Source organism: Quercus lobata, chromosome 5 (genome assembly GCF_001633185.2).
Source record: "Quercus lobata isolate SW786 chromosome 5, ValleyOak3.0 Primary Assembly, whole genome shotgun sequence".
NCBI classification, from domain to species: Eukaryota; Viridiplantae; Streptophyta; class Magnoliopsida; order Fagales; family Fagaceae; genus Quercus; species Quercus lobata.
In genome coordinates, this window is record NC_044908.1 from 66,346,724 (window position 1) to 66,362,270 (window position 15,547).

Sequence of the window (15,547 nt, forward strand, 5' to 3'; positions counted from 1 at the left end):
CATTGGTAATTATAGACCTATTAGTCTATGTAATACTACTTATAAGATCATCTCCAAGATTATTGTGGCTCGACTTAGACCACATTTGGAGTACTTGGTCTCACCTTACCAAACCACTTTTGTTCCGGGTAGGAGAGGAACTGACAATGTCATTATAGTTCAAGAATTGATCCATTCTATAGGCAAAGCCAAAGGTAGCAAAGGGTATATGGCTATTAAGATCGACCTTGAAAAAGCCTACAATAAGATTGAATGGAGTTTTATTAGGGAAATGCTTATCTTTTTCAACTTCCCTACCAATCTTATTGAGCTCATTATGAGTTGTGTTTCCTCCGTTTCAACTTCCCTTCTCTTTAATGGTGGCTACCTTGAATCTTTTTGCCCATCTAGAGGTATTAGACAAGGGGACCCCCTGTCTCCCTACCTTTTTATCCTCTGCATGGAATTCTTGGGCCATTTGATTGAAGAGAAATGTGATGCTAAGTTGTGGTCTCCAGTGAAAGATTCTAGGAGTGGTCCCGCCTTTTCTCATTTATTTTTTGCGGATGACCTGGTGCTCTTTGTAAATGCGGACCAGGATAATTGTCATACCATTAAGGCGGTGTTACAGGAGTTTTGCTCAAGATCCAGGCAGAGGGTGAGTGAGGCCAAGTCCCGTGTCTTCTTCTCTCCCAATGTGGGGCCGGACCAAAGAGAGCTCTTTTCTGGTATTCTTGGGTTTAACTTGACTCCTAATCTTGGCAAGTACCTGGGGTTTCCTCTAAAACATGCAGAAGACCGGAAACATGATTTCAATTTTGTGCTAGATAGAGTTAAGAAAAAGCTGGCAGGTTGGAAAGCTAATTTGCTTTCTATGGCTGGCCGGGCGGTTCTTATCCAGGCTTCCTCCTCAACCATTCTGAATTATGTGATGCAATATGCTTCTCTTCTAAATAAAATCCTCAATGGTATTGATAGGGTCAATAGAAACTTTCTCTAGGGAACAACGGACCATACAAAGAGGATGCATTGGGTGAATTGGGGGGAGGTGACCAAGCTGAAGGAGGTAGGCGGTTTGGGGTTATAGGCTGCTAAAGGAAGGAACACAGCTCTTCTGGCCAAGCTCAATTGGAGGTTTCATACTGAGAAAAATGCTCCTTGGGTAGAGGTTTTAAAATTCAAATACTGCAACAGGCAACGAATCAATTCTAGGAATGTAGCGAAACTTCCTAGCTCTCCAGTCTGGAAAGGGTTGAAAAGAGGCGAAGAAGTCTTCAGGAAAGGGGTTAAATGGATTCCAGGTCATGAAAGCAGCTTGAATTTCTGGTCCAATTGCTAGTCAAACCTTGGTCCCATCAGATCTAAAATCCAAGGCCCGCTTCCACAAGCCTTAGGTAATTTGCAAGTTAAAAATGTGCTCTCCCCCATTAGCTGGAATTGGTCTACTCTTCCTTTTGAGCTCCCTAATGAAGTTAAAGCTGATATTCAAGCTGTGCCCATACCTCTTGTGGCTAGGGGCAGTGATAAATTAGCTTGGAAGTTTTCTTCAAAAGGAGATTTTGATAAGAGAAGTGTCTACCTCCTTGCCATAGACTCTTCAGGTACTGATTCCTTCTCTGGTTCTTGGATCTGGAAGTTACCATCTCTGCCTAGGATTCAAATGTTTATATGGAAGTGGATGCAGCAAAGTATTGGTGTTAAGGAATGTCTAGCCAATAGAGGGATTTCTCTAGATACTACCTGCCCTTTGGGTCACTTAGAAGCTGAATCTATCATGCATGCCCTCCGGGACTGTAGTTTAGTTAAATCTATATGGTAGCAATTGGGAACTCAGTGTTTGTACCCCACCTTCTTCTCTCAAGACTTCAAGGATTGGTTAACCACCAATGGTGGTCTTAAATCCTCTCAAATTGCAGTGGGAATTCCATGGAATGTTATCTTTTCCTTTGCTATTTGGTTGATTTGGAAGCAGCGGAACCAAGTTGTCTTCAGAAACAGGGGAGTTAATCCGAACCTTGGTAAGGTCATTATTTCTCAAGCTTCGGAATTCTTCTTGTGTGCCTCCCAACCTAGACGCATGAATCAGATGGTGCTTAGATCAGTTAGATGGGAGAAGCCGGAGCAAGGGTGGTTTAAATTGAACACTGATGGGTCTTGGAATGCAACGTTGGGAACGGCAGCAGGGGGAGGGTTGATTAGAGATGGTTTGGGTAACTGGATGAGAGGTTTTACAAGGAAAATGGGCAGTGTGAACAGTTTTACTATGGAAGTTTAGGCTCTTCGTGATGGTTTGATGTTATGCCACCAAATGAAGCTCCCTGCCATTGAAGTTGAGCTTGATGCTAAGGCCCTGGTTGATGCATTGAGTAATCCCAGCTACAATAACTCAGTGATCTCTCCTATTTTTGATGACTGTAAGATTCTCCTTTCCCAATTTCCCTTGTTCGTCTCAAGCATATCTACCGAGAGGCCAATATTAGTGCTGATCGATTAGCTAATTCTGGCCACTCCCAAGGCTTAGATTTTATTATTCATTCTGTTCCTCCCGAGGATTTGATTTCCTTTGTTGAGGCTGACCGTAATGGTCTTTCTTGTAACAGGCTTTGTCCTGAGTTTGCTCCTTCTTGTTAGTTGAATAAAACTTTCCAGATTACCAAAAAAAAAAAAAACTAAAATCTATTTGCAGCTATATGAATTACAACTATTCTCAATTAAACATGATAAGCTAAGCTTACCTACTCACACAAATAACATTCACAAATAGCGTTTTTTTTTTTCCTATTCGGATTTAGAAAAACCTCATGTTCTAGTGTCTCGGAAGCATTCTATGTAGAATGCTAATTAGCACCATTAGGCAACAAAATATGTTGAGATCCATTGTGGTAAAATAGAAGCTATTCCGAAAATATATAAATGGAAGGTTAGAAGCATTTTGGGGCTAAAAATGCACATTAGGCAACCAAAAAAAATGTTGAGATCCATTGTGGTAAAATCCAAATTGAGGAAGCTATTCCGAAAATACATGGATGGGAAGTTAGAACTTAGAAGCATAACGGAGCTAAGAAAGGATTCTGTAGGACTATCCTCTATAGAGTTTGGGTATCACCTTTTTTTGTATTTGAGAGTTCAAATTTAGAGTCTTAGATTGGAGTTTTAGGATAAATCAATCTTGTAGTTCATAAAATTATAGTATCTATTTATTCTAAAATGAGTGTATTAGATTTTATTATGTTATCAACATTTTAATTAAAATTGATTATTGCTATTTTAGTATTTATTTAAATTATTTGTAATATGACATTATCCAAATCTACTGAATCAAAATTAATGAATAAGATTTTAAAATATCCATAGTAAAGTTAATTATTTTAAGAACTTTAGAAAATAATTATTTAATTATTAGGATAATCTCAAATGTAAATAATATATTTTCCTTTTTTTTTTTTGACATTATTCTATTTTCTGCTTGAACTTTTAAAATTTTTATTTTTATTTTTCATTTCAGTTCTCTCTTATAAAGTAGCAAGAGTAATAAGGAAGGGTCCTATTTCGTGACCCCATTTACGAAAAGCACAAAAGGTAGGTAACGTAAATATGTTAAAGAAAAGAATGGGCATAATAATAAAATGCATGGGTCCAATTCAGCAACCCAAAAAAGAAAAAAGAAAAGATAAAGTGGGTCCAATACCCGACCACATTTCTAATTGCAGAGTCAGTTTAGCCTGGGCACGTTCCTTTCCATGTGTTTCATTAATCTATAATATAGTTAGTTTCTAATAATAGCTACTTGAATTATCATATGTATTTTTTAATTAATTTTTTTTTTCATTTCATTTTAAAATTAATATTAACTTTAGGAAATCAAGGATAATTACCGTCAATTATAGTCCTCAGCCCAACTAGATTGTGAAAACTACCAAGAAAAATTCATTATAAAAAAGTGAACATTGCCAAGAAAAGATTACAAATAGTCTTACCCAAATTCATCCTTTTAAATAAATAAAAAATTATTTAATGATCATTATCATGAGTAAACTTTGGTCACATTGGCTTGTATCATGTATCGTAGATTTATTTCATAATTTAAATTAAATATTATAAATTTAAAAGTGTTTTAAATCAATTGTGTTAGGCGTAGTGTTAATGGTGTTGCTCATGCATTGGCTAGATTCTCTGATAATGAAACTGTATGGTTAGAGGAGAATCCTCCACCAGCAGTTGATGCTCTGTATTTGGATTCTAGTATTCTTCATTAATGATATTCATTTGGTTTTGGCTTCAAAAAAAAAAAGTGTATTAAATGTCATATTTTTAAAAATAAATTACACCAACTTTCATTGAAGTTTTCAGAAATAATACTTTTCCTAAATATATATGTTGTTTAATGATACTTTATACTTCCACCTTTTATGCTTGTATAAATGTAATAATTAAGTAGGGGGATGAGTGTATTTATATTATACACTATATGAATAAGAATCTTTTTTTTAAATAAAGTATTCTGTTAGCTTAATTTTTAAAAGGCGTGAATTTAAGTTTTATATTTATACAAACGAGATGTAATTTATATAAATGTTCAAGGGAGTAATTTACCAAAATTTTTAATAACGTGATACTAGACACGCAGTACAATTGGTTTAAGAGATAAAATTTTAACAGTGAAATAGATTTGGAATACTCAAAACCAAAATGAAATGTTTAGGCTAATCAACATGTTGGTTAGCATCCTCAAAACTTGTCAATTCATAATCAGATTCCCATTCAATTGTGAAATTTAAGAATATTGACAAATTCTTCCATAAATCCTACCTTTTACGACTTGTAATCGTTCACCTACTTTGAAGTACATAGAGATGCAAAGTATTCCTAAAATAGGAATGAATCAATCATGTTACACCAAAGTCCTGCTTTGATTTGCAGTAACATTTTAGATTTTAGGCGAAAACCACATTTTCATCCCTATATTTTCAGACGATTCCCATTTTGGTCTTTAAATTTTATTTTCACTACTTTTAGTCCCTAAAATCAAAAAAACGATCTTGCTTTTGTCCCTACCGTTATCTCATGAACAGAAATAGTCTACGTGGCAAACGGAGTGCATTGCCAGCACACTAAATGCTGACATCAGCATTAAAATTATAATATAATATTTTATTTAGCATTTTAAAAATGTCACGTCATCTTTTAAAAACAAAAAATTAATTTATGAATTTTAACTAAATGAAAAAATAGAAATAAAAACCAAAAATCATATAAATTGAGATCTAGCTTTATTTGAAGGAAGAACAAACAAGAACAAAAACCCAAAAAATTCCAAACCCAAAAACATTTAGTGTACTTTAGAATCGTTTGATCTTAATCAATTATTTTTTAATCTGATTGAAGAACACAAAAGTAAGAAAAGAAGAAGAAAAAAATGGTAGCTAAATTCTAAAACACACAGATTCAAACACACATAAGAGACAACTTGCAATATCAAACACAAACACACATGATTAGCCAAAACCCAGAAATACCATAAATTGGTTAAAAAAAAGATTTTTAAAAAATTTGATGTGAGATGAGAGAAAAAACCCAGATTGAGTAGAAAAATAAAAACCAAATCGGTATTTTGAACAAACCCACTTCTGAACAACAAACTTTGCAACCGAAACAACATTGTTCTTCCTACTCTCCATCCCTCTAGCTAAACTCTGAGCACCCAAAATTTTCAAAACCCAAAGAATACAGACCCAGAAAATTAACACAAACCCAAAAATTTCAAGCACAAACTTAGAAAATCAAACACAAGAACACAAGAAAATCAAACCTAGAACACACGAGCACAAAACCAATTAGATATGTATGAAATCGGATCTGATGGGGACACCTATCACGGGTCGTGGAGCTCCGATCGAAAGCACGGGTACGAAGAGAAGCGTTACGCGAACAGTGACTTTTACAAAGGGTACTAGAACAGAACGTGCAAGATGGGCAAGGGCATTACATTTAGACGAATGGGAACGAGTACGAAGGGGAATGGAAAAACAGTATGATTTCAGGTCGTGGGATTTTGCTTTGGGCCAACAGAAACCGTTACAACGGGGAGTGGGAAAACGGAAAAGGTCATCGGTGGACGGTGGACGGAGCTAGAGGAAGCATTACATTTGGTTTTTATTTCTGTTTTTTCCTTTTTTTTTCATTTAGTTAAAATTCATAAATTAATTTTTTGTTTTTAAAAGATGACATGGCATTTTTAAAATGCTAAATAAAATATTATATTATTATTTTAATGCTGATGTCAGCATTTAGTGTGCCAGCGATGCACTCCGTTTGCCATGTAAACTATTTCCGTTCACGAGATGAAGGTAGGGACAAAAACAAGATCTTTTTTTTTTTTTTAGGGACTAAAAGTGGTGAAAATAAAATTTTTGGACCAAAGTGGAAATTGCCTGAAAATATAAGGACGAAAATGTGGTTTTAGCCTAGATTTTAATTGTTCAATTAATCACACGACCTCACATCCTAAGCAATTTAAATAAGTTAATGGATGCAACAACAATAAACGTAGAAATGGTTGACAATGTCATAAAAAAAATCATTATAAATATACATAAGAGTATAATACTTAATTTCAATAATTTTTCATGTAAAAAATTGTAATCTTTAGTGTTCTATTTTATTGACAAAAAGGGAAGACAATAAGAGTGGTTAGTGATTAATCATACTATATGTGTTTACATATTTAAAAAATGCATGATATTGTGACTAATATAAATAAGCATGCCTACTAAAAATAATAAATGCAAATATCCTTCAATAATTGTTTATATATATTTTTAGAAGAAATGTTGTAAATTTTATTATTAAGATAAACTAACCAAATTGGCTAAAATTACAACACTATGGTATGGAGACCGAAAAATCACACCCAAAAATCACTAACGTGTCTAACATGTTTAGCAAAGTTATGAGTAACATAATTTTCTTGTCTCCTGGTATGGAAAAAAACGACTATAACAAAGGATTCTGCTAGAATTTTCTCTTCATCAGTGAGGTGACCATAAGAAGCAAATGAAGTATCTTCGCTTATCAAAGCATTGAAGACTACTTCGGAATCACCTTTAAGAATGATAGAAGAGGTACCAATATATTTAGCAAAAAGGAGTGCCCGAACTACAACCACGACCTCAACTTCATTTACTGTTTGAGGAAGCTTACATTCTTGATTGTGTGTTATTAAATTTTTTTTTTTCTTTTGTTGAACTTTGTTTCCACTTTTGCAAAAGTAACTAAATTTGAGCACAAATACCATATGTCTACCAATTGTTTCTCATATCAATTTTACCATATGTCTACCAATTGTTTCTCATATCAATTTTATAAAATTGACATCAAAATTTCATTATATTTAAATAATTAATGCACCACTTAAAATAATTAATATAAAAATATATATCATATCATATTAATAATCTTTTAAATTACAAAGAATAAATACTACAATGTTGGTTATATAAAAATTTTCATAGCTTTTGAGTTAATTGTTGTCTAAGCAACTAAACATGAGGAAGAATGTTATATTTTAATCAATTATTATTATCACTATTATTATAAACATAAAATATTTTCTTATATAAAATTTATAAAAACAATCATACAAATCTCACTAATATAAATAATTAATGCATAACTATAGATAATTAATATATGGTTTTACTCCATTAGCCAATTAATTCAATGAACTAATACTATGATTTAAATGCAAACTTTGTTGAAATAGAAGTTTCAATAAAGAAATTCTCAATGAATGTACCACATGGTAGAACTAGGGGTGTCAACTCAGGTTAGCTTGTCATGTTCAGTTCATGTCGAGATAATGGTATTTGGCTAAATGGTTCAATTCAAACCGAATCTATTTAATAATCGTGTCATAACCCTTCAACCCTAACAAGACATGTTAATGAAGAGAATTAACATGACATGCTTAATAAACAAGTCATGTTAGGTTGACATGAATGTGATACGATCCATTTCAACACACTTAATATTAAATAAATTGGGTTGACACAAATGTAATTCATTTAACCTATTTAAAAAAAAAAAAAAACTGATTAATATTTTTATTAATTTAATAAACAATAAATTTAATACAAACTCATAACATCAAAATACCTTTTAAATCAAATACTTAAAACACATCATCCAAAATTTCAAGATAACATCAAAGTACTTGGTAAATATCAATAATGTAATACCATCCACTTAGAGAGAGAGGGATGATTTAGGGTTTGAGAGTGAGAGGGAGTGATGATGGCTTAAATAAAAAATTAAAAAAAAATAATATAAAGGTTTATAGAGATTTAGGATTCGTAAAGTTTCAATTTACAATTACATCACTTTTACATTTTTGTAACCACTCACTTTAAAAAATTAAAAATATAAGTTGAATCGTTTATGACACATTTTTTATCATGTTGCTTTCGGGTCGACTAGTTTGTTTATGACCCAAACTCACTAAGGCCTAATCCTAAATCGTAAAAACCTATGTTGTGTTCATGGGTCATGTTAAACATTGACACCTCTAAGTAGAACCTTATCCTCTTTTACACGAGATCTTTTATATATATATAACATGGACCATCAAGAAACAGATGCAACGAAACCGATGAAGGTGTGCCTATTGCTAATTAAGTAAGAGCACCGGGGGCAAAAAATGAAAAAGCAAAAAATTTTGGAAGATGATCAATGTTATAAAGAAGCTAGCTTGAATTGAGTTTTACCATGTCGATATACAATTAATAACCACATGGTGTGCTCCATCAACATGAGATGAACATGAGGAGCATACATAGCTAATTAAGCTTAGTCTGTGAAGTTGGGGTGGGTTGATTCCCACGCAGGCTTGTGATCATACATTAATTTGAAGACATATATAAAAAGACTCTATCCGGTGCACAAAGCTCACAAGTCTACGCAAAAAATTAGATACCACCCTGTTGAAGAGGCTCACTGAGTAGAGAGGTCCAAATGCAACCCAAGCCATCATCTTCTTGTGGCCGCCGTAAATTATCATCAAACTTTTCCTCATGATCATCGGGTTTGTTTAGGAGTGCTGGCTCCGGAGTCTGACACAAACACTGGCCAGCAGGAAACTCATCAATACCAGCTTCATTGGTGGAAGAGGTGTCATAGAGAGAGGAAGAAAAGGTGTCTTCCAATTTCCAGTCTTCTGATTTGGAGATCATACCATCTTTCAGCCAAGGGAAATCAAATACACCTTCATCTAATGCCAAGGAGGAATCGCATGATGTCTTTTCACTGTCCTTGTCATCGTTCACGTCGTTTAAGTCGACACCCTTGCTGCTATCTTGCTTCTCTGCATCGATCTTCTTTGAACAATTTTGGTATTCTTCATCGTCACCTTCCCTTACTCTCTTATGCTGGTTCTCTCGCTCCATGTGTTATTTGTGAAAAGTTAGCCTTTCTGTCAACTGTCAAAGATTGGATATAAAGATTACATTGAGAGAGCTCATAAGAACTCATTGCATATGACAGTTCTAAGACTCAATAAAGAACTTTTTTTTTAATAGATACTATAGGATTTGAAAGTATTATGTTTACTTTATGTTATTTATCATCACACTAGAAACCAATTAATAAACAATTTTTCGTGTAAACGAGATTTAAATGGGATCTTTTATTATTTTTTTACCAATAACACCAATTAATAAATAATTTTTTTGTGTAAACGAGATTCAAACTGAGGTTTTTTATTATTTTTTTTAACAATTATTGAGCTTAATTACTGAAACCTATAATTTAATAGGGACTCGAGAAAGGGAATAAAGGAATAATTCTACAATGAGATATACACACCAATTTATGTGTCAATTGATTATGAGAGAAGCAAGAAAAACTGCATAGAATGTCCTTGACTCTTCTTTGGGAGACAGGTTCTAGTCTTTATGGAATGAACTTGTGTAATTAATACTCCTATACAAAGTAAGGAACTGATTCGTGAACCAATAAATTCCTTGAAAGATCAAGAACAGCTAGGAATCAAAGAATAAAATTAGGGGCTAGAAGTTTAAATAAGAGATAGAAATGTCGTATTAAGAATGACAAAACAAGAACCTAGCCGAAATGGTTTGAGATTGGGACTGAGATGCCCCAACATTATGTAATTCTTAAATGATATATTTACAGAACAATCGGACCTAAAGCTTGACATGAAAGAATGCATGCATCTACAAAAAGCAAGAGAGCCTTACATGAAACTGAAAAGACAGAACATGCAATAAGAATAAGAGATAAGGAAATCAAAAGAATTAAGTAAAATATATAATAAACTAAAGCCTACCGTGTGTGAGAAAGAGAAGACTCTAATGGAGGTTTTGAAATAAAACTGAATATCAAATTATTCGGTCAAGAATATATTATTATAACACAGAAAAGTTTGTTACCTTATGACTGATGAGGCTGAGAGGCTGAGACACTTTTGTTATATCTGAAACTGTTGCTGGTAACGTTTGCTTTGCTATGATGATGATGATGATTAGATTTAGATTAGAGAGCTTTGCTGACACGCTACGCGATTCTAAGCTAAAACCGTCTCCAACCACATACATATGCACACTTTCTCTCACGCTTTTTACCCATCTCCCCTTTCTCTCTCTCTCTCTCTCCAGCATGATGAACTAAAATGAAACAGATGGGTTGCGTTGGTCCCTTCTTTCTCTCTCTCTCTCCTCTCTATTTTTAGTTTCCAAAGACCACCAGGCATTGGCAATACCATCTTTTTCGTTCACTTCTGTCTCTCTTTGATTTGCCTCTCCTATGGGCTATATGGCTATTCTTCTCTGATATGCGTCCACCATGTACCGACTACGTACCTATTCTACCTATACCTCGTTTTGCCACGTTATATGTGTCCCCAAGCACGCAGCCTAAGAAATCACCCACACATGTCATGCATTTCAATATAAAAGAATCACTAGTTTACCAAAATATATATATATATATATATATATATATATATATATATATATATATAAAAGAATCACTAGTGTAAGGACACAACTTTTTCATAACAAATTTCATGATTAATTGCCAAAGTAATCGATTGTGATTGGGAGATAAACGGTATTGGATTTATCTATTTAGGAGTTTTAATTAGTTGTATCCACCACTCACAATTAATCACTTAATTTATTATGAAATTTGATGTGAAAATAAGTTTTGTTAGTAGCATATTATGTAAATGAAAAGGAAAAAAAAATGATTATTCTTAAACATTACATTAGTATAAAATTAAAATCAACTGTCAAACCAATCTCATTCTATTTTTATCATTTAACCTATAGCAAGTTGATGATGTGGGTTTTGGTGCTGAAACCATCACAACTAGGATGGTCCAAACACTAGCAAAACCTAACCCATTATCCAACTTGATAATAAAGTGCTGAATTCACTTTGTTATATTGCTCTTATGCTATATACTTAACAATATATGAAAAATAAAGTTATAATATAAAAAAACATAAATAAAAATATATTTAATATTAATAAATACATCTCATAATCTTCGTATTGTATTTTTTTATTTTTTTTTTAAATTGTCATATCGTTGTATCTCATATTATTTTATACTCAGATCCCACTGAAAACATACCTTAGTTCGAACTACATTTAAAGATTTTATCAGGCATCATTAAATCACATCACCCCAATCAATAAACACAAGTCACCCAACAATTAAAGAAGACAATGCTTACTGGAAAAATCGTAGATGTGGATAGCATAATAGAGGTTAGTTGTTGTTTTTTTTTTTTCTTTTTTTCTTAGAATGAATGCCACCTTTAATTCTCTATGAAAAATCTTTGGGAAATAAGTCAATAACTCTTAGGCACATTCTAGAACACACAAATGTATGCACACTTGAGATTTAAACTGAAATTACGTCACATAAATAAACTGAAAGAGAAGTGATGCGCCCACAATATTTTCACAACGCTTTCAAAGCAAATTAAAAATGATTAGTTGTTATTGGTTCTAGTTTGAACTTACCATTGAAATTGCTTTTTTGTTCACCAATAACAACCGATAACAATCTTCCATATATGATTTGGTATAAAAATATTATGAACATATATAGCATTTTTCAAACTAAAAACGTGTTGTTTGTGTGTAATAAACACCAACTTTTATTATTTAATAAACACGTCATTTAATAATCTTTCTTTAGATCTAACCCCATCCTCCCTCCCTCATGATCGATCTACCTATTTTTTTAAAATAATAATAATAAAAAACAACATCATTTATTATGCTCTCTCTCAAATGATGTAATTACTTTTCATTTTATTTAATGAAATTCTAGTCTTTCTATAAAAAATTAAAATAAAAAAATAAATTACAGCTGCATGCAGATGATGATCCGCTCTTCATCAGCAAGAAAAGCTAGCCATTTTATGGTTGTTTCTTCGCAATTGGTACTCAAACATTGGTTTTCACATCATCGATAGCAGGCGGGAAAAAAATGTAGTAATTTCTACAAAATATTTGCTGTAACAGATCTGTGAATATGATACAATCTCATATCCAAGAAGACAACCTTCAGAGGATCTTCCTGAACTTGAGCCCTGGAACGCTAAGCATACACACACACACACACACACACACACAAATCCTTTTGCAGTCATGGCAATGATTGACAGTTGTTTTTAAAGAAGAATTGTAAGGCAGCAAGTGGTTCGTGAAGAAGATGATACAGATGAAGATTAAAGACTGAGGCCAAAACGCACCATATCATTTAGTCATCAAGTCCAATACGCAGCGTTTTGGCATCACTTAATGTTTAAGTACAAAAACGCATCGTTTACTAAATTTCTGCTATTAGCACGTGTGTTTAGTAAATTTCTGCTATTAGCACAGCCACAATGGCTAATCCACTCACACAGATTAATCCATCACTGCTCCTATTATCAAATATGTCTTCAATGGTGACAGTCAAGCTAGATTACTCCAACTACATTGTCTGGAAACACTAGATTAAAGTAATTCTAGAAACCTATTCAATGATTGATGCAATAGATGAGACTACTGTGGCACCAGATCAGTTTTTGAAAGATTCCTCTGGGAATGTTACTACTGAGATTAATCCAGCTTTTTTGAGTTGGAAGAATTGTGAATAGGCTTTATTCACATTTCTTAACTCAACACTCTCTCCTTCTGTTCTTGCTCTCACTGTTGGACAGGAATCAGGTAGAGGTGTGTGGAAAGTTTTGGAAAAATGTTTTGCTTCAATGTCTAGGTCTAGTGTAATGAGTCTTAGAAATGATTTGAACAATGTGAAGAAGGGCACAGATTCAATTGATGTGTATTTTCAGAGAATTAAGCAGATCCGAGACAAATTGGTTGATGTGTCAGTCATACTTGATGATGAAAAGCTTTTTCATGTGGCACTTGATGGTCTACCATCAGAATATGCCTCCTTTAGTTCTGCTATAAGGACTAGGAGTGATATTCTCTTAGTGGAAGAGCTTAATACTCCTTAATGCAGAAGAGAGAGCAATCAAGAAGAGATCTGGTTTTGTTGATGTTAATACTATGGTAATGGCTGCGAATTTTCAATCTCAAGGGTTTGGTAGAGGAAGATGCAGAAATACTAATCAAAGAGGTCGTGGTGGCAGAGGTTTCAATGGTGGTAGAGGTTTCAATGGTGGTAATCAGAATACCAGCCCTAACATTTTCACTGTTGGGAATGTCTCTCAGTTTGGTCAATCTAGTCAGGCTAGACCTCCAGGATTTCAAGGGCAACCAAGTCAGAATCAAAGGCCACAATGCCAAATTTGTGGAAAGAATGGCCATACAGCTCTTTACTGCTATCATAGGATGGATTTTTCCTTCCAAGGTAGACATGCTCCATTAAAACTGGCAACAATGGTGGCTAATTCATCTTAGATTCATGGGGCTAATGGTTGGCTTACAGACACTGGTTGTTCTAATCATGTGACACCAGATTTGGCCAATCTTTCACTTCAATAGCAACTTACCTCTGGTTCAGAGACTGTCACTGTAAGGAATGGTCAAGAGCTCCCTGTTACTCATATTGGTAGTGGTGAGTTATATACTTCCTCTCATAATTTTAGGCTTGATGGTATACTTAGAGTTCCTGATCTTGCATCGAATTTACTCTCTGTTCATAAACTTTGCTTGCAAAACAATTCTTGTTGTTATTTTGATACTTACAGATTCTCCATTCAGGATTTACCTTCGAGCAAGATCCTCTACGAAGGATTGAGTAAAGATGGTGTCTACCCTATTCCATCACTCTCTTCTCTCAATCCTACTGCTTACATTTCTTCTTAGGTTTCCAAATCATCCCAGGATTTTTGGTCTATCAACTAGTAGTTCTACTCAAATTCTGCTTTGGCACCAAAGACTTGGACATCCAAGTGCAAAGCTTCTTCATCCTGCTATTCATTCTGTAAATCCAAAGTTTACTTTTAATAATGTTGATGTCTGTTGTTCATCTTGTAAATTCTGTATAAGTGCTAAGATGTACAAACTTCCTTTGAACAAACATGAAATACAATCAACTTCTATGCTTCAAATTGTGCATTCAGATGTTTGGGGTCCAGCACCTATCTCTTCCTTATTTGGTTATAATTAATATGTTGTGTTCATTGATGATTTTACATGTTTTACACGGTTCTTTCTTCTTAAACAAAACATTGAGGTGTTTCAAGCACTTTAAGAATCTTGTTGAGAATCAATACTCCACCAAAATTAAAGTTCTAAGATCTGATAATGGTGTATACTTCATCAAACCTCTTGCCCCCATACTCCTTCACAGAATGGTGTCTCTAAAAGAAAGCATAGACACCTTGTAGAAACTGGTCTAACCATGTTGTATCAGTCTCATCTACCTCATAACTACTGGTCCTATACCTTTTCCACAACTTCTTTTCTCATAAATAGACTATCCTCTTCTGTTTTGGGTTTTATTTCTCCTTGGGAAAAGATAAATTCTGTTTCTCCACCACTTTCAGCCCTTAAGACTTTTGGTTGTGCTTGTTATCCCTATCTTAGACCCTATAATAAGCATAAACTTCAACCTAGTTCAGTAGAGTGTGTGTTTCTTGGTTATCCTCCACTCTCAAAAGGATATTTGTGTTTGGATCCCACTGCTAATACTGTGTATACCACCTGTTATGCTTTGTTTGATGAAAAGGTTTTTCCTTTTGCCCAAAAGTCTAGTCTCACTAATCCGCATATTCCTTTTTCTAATTCTAGTATTGATTCTGCCTGGTTTCTTTTTACATCTCCACCCACTGATTCCACTTCTGCATCTTCTTCTTCTCCACAAAAGTCATTTGATGAGTTCATTCCTTTTATATCAGCTTTTTCCTCTTCTAATACTGTTTCATGTCTGCCTAGTTCATCTTCATCTTCTGCTCCTTCAATTCCTAGTGTTCTCATTTCTAATCCTATTTCATCTTCTTCATCTGCTATACTTGCTCCTAATGCTTCTGCTTCTCATAATCCTTTACCTATTGTTACTCATCACCCTATGGTTACAAGA

General features: G+C 33.8%; 1 protein-coding gene across 4 annotated transcripts; it reads right to left on the minus strand.

Annotated features, from left to right (window-relative positions):
• Window positions 1–8,705: 8,705 nt before the first annotated feature.
• Window positions 8,706–10,647, minus strand: LOC115992538. 4 transcript variants are annotated; one of them, XM_031116742.1, is made up of 2 exons: window positions 10,425–10,647; window positions 8,706–9,452 (listed from the first exon to the last, which is right to left on the minus strand). In XM_031116742.1, exon 2 carries the CDS (start codon window positions 9,417–9,419, stop codon window positions 8,943–8,945), a length of 477 nt encoding a protein of 158 aa, XP_030972602.1. In that variant the 5' UTR covers window positions 9,420–9,452; window positions 10,425–10,647; the 3' UTR covers window positions 8,706–8,942. The 4 variants fall into 4 exon arrangements, with proteins under 4 accessions (XP_030972602.1, XP_030972603.1, XP_030972604.1 ...); XM_031116743.1 differs by lacking the exon at window positions 10,425–10,647 and adding an exon at window positions 10,322–10,418; XM_031116744.1 differs by lacking the exon at window positions 10,425–10,647 and adding an exon at window positions 10,233–10,316.
• Window positions 10,648–15,547: the final 4,900 nt, after the last annotated feature.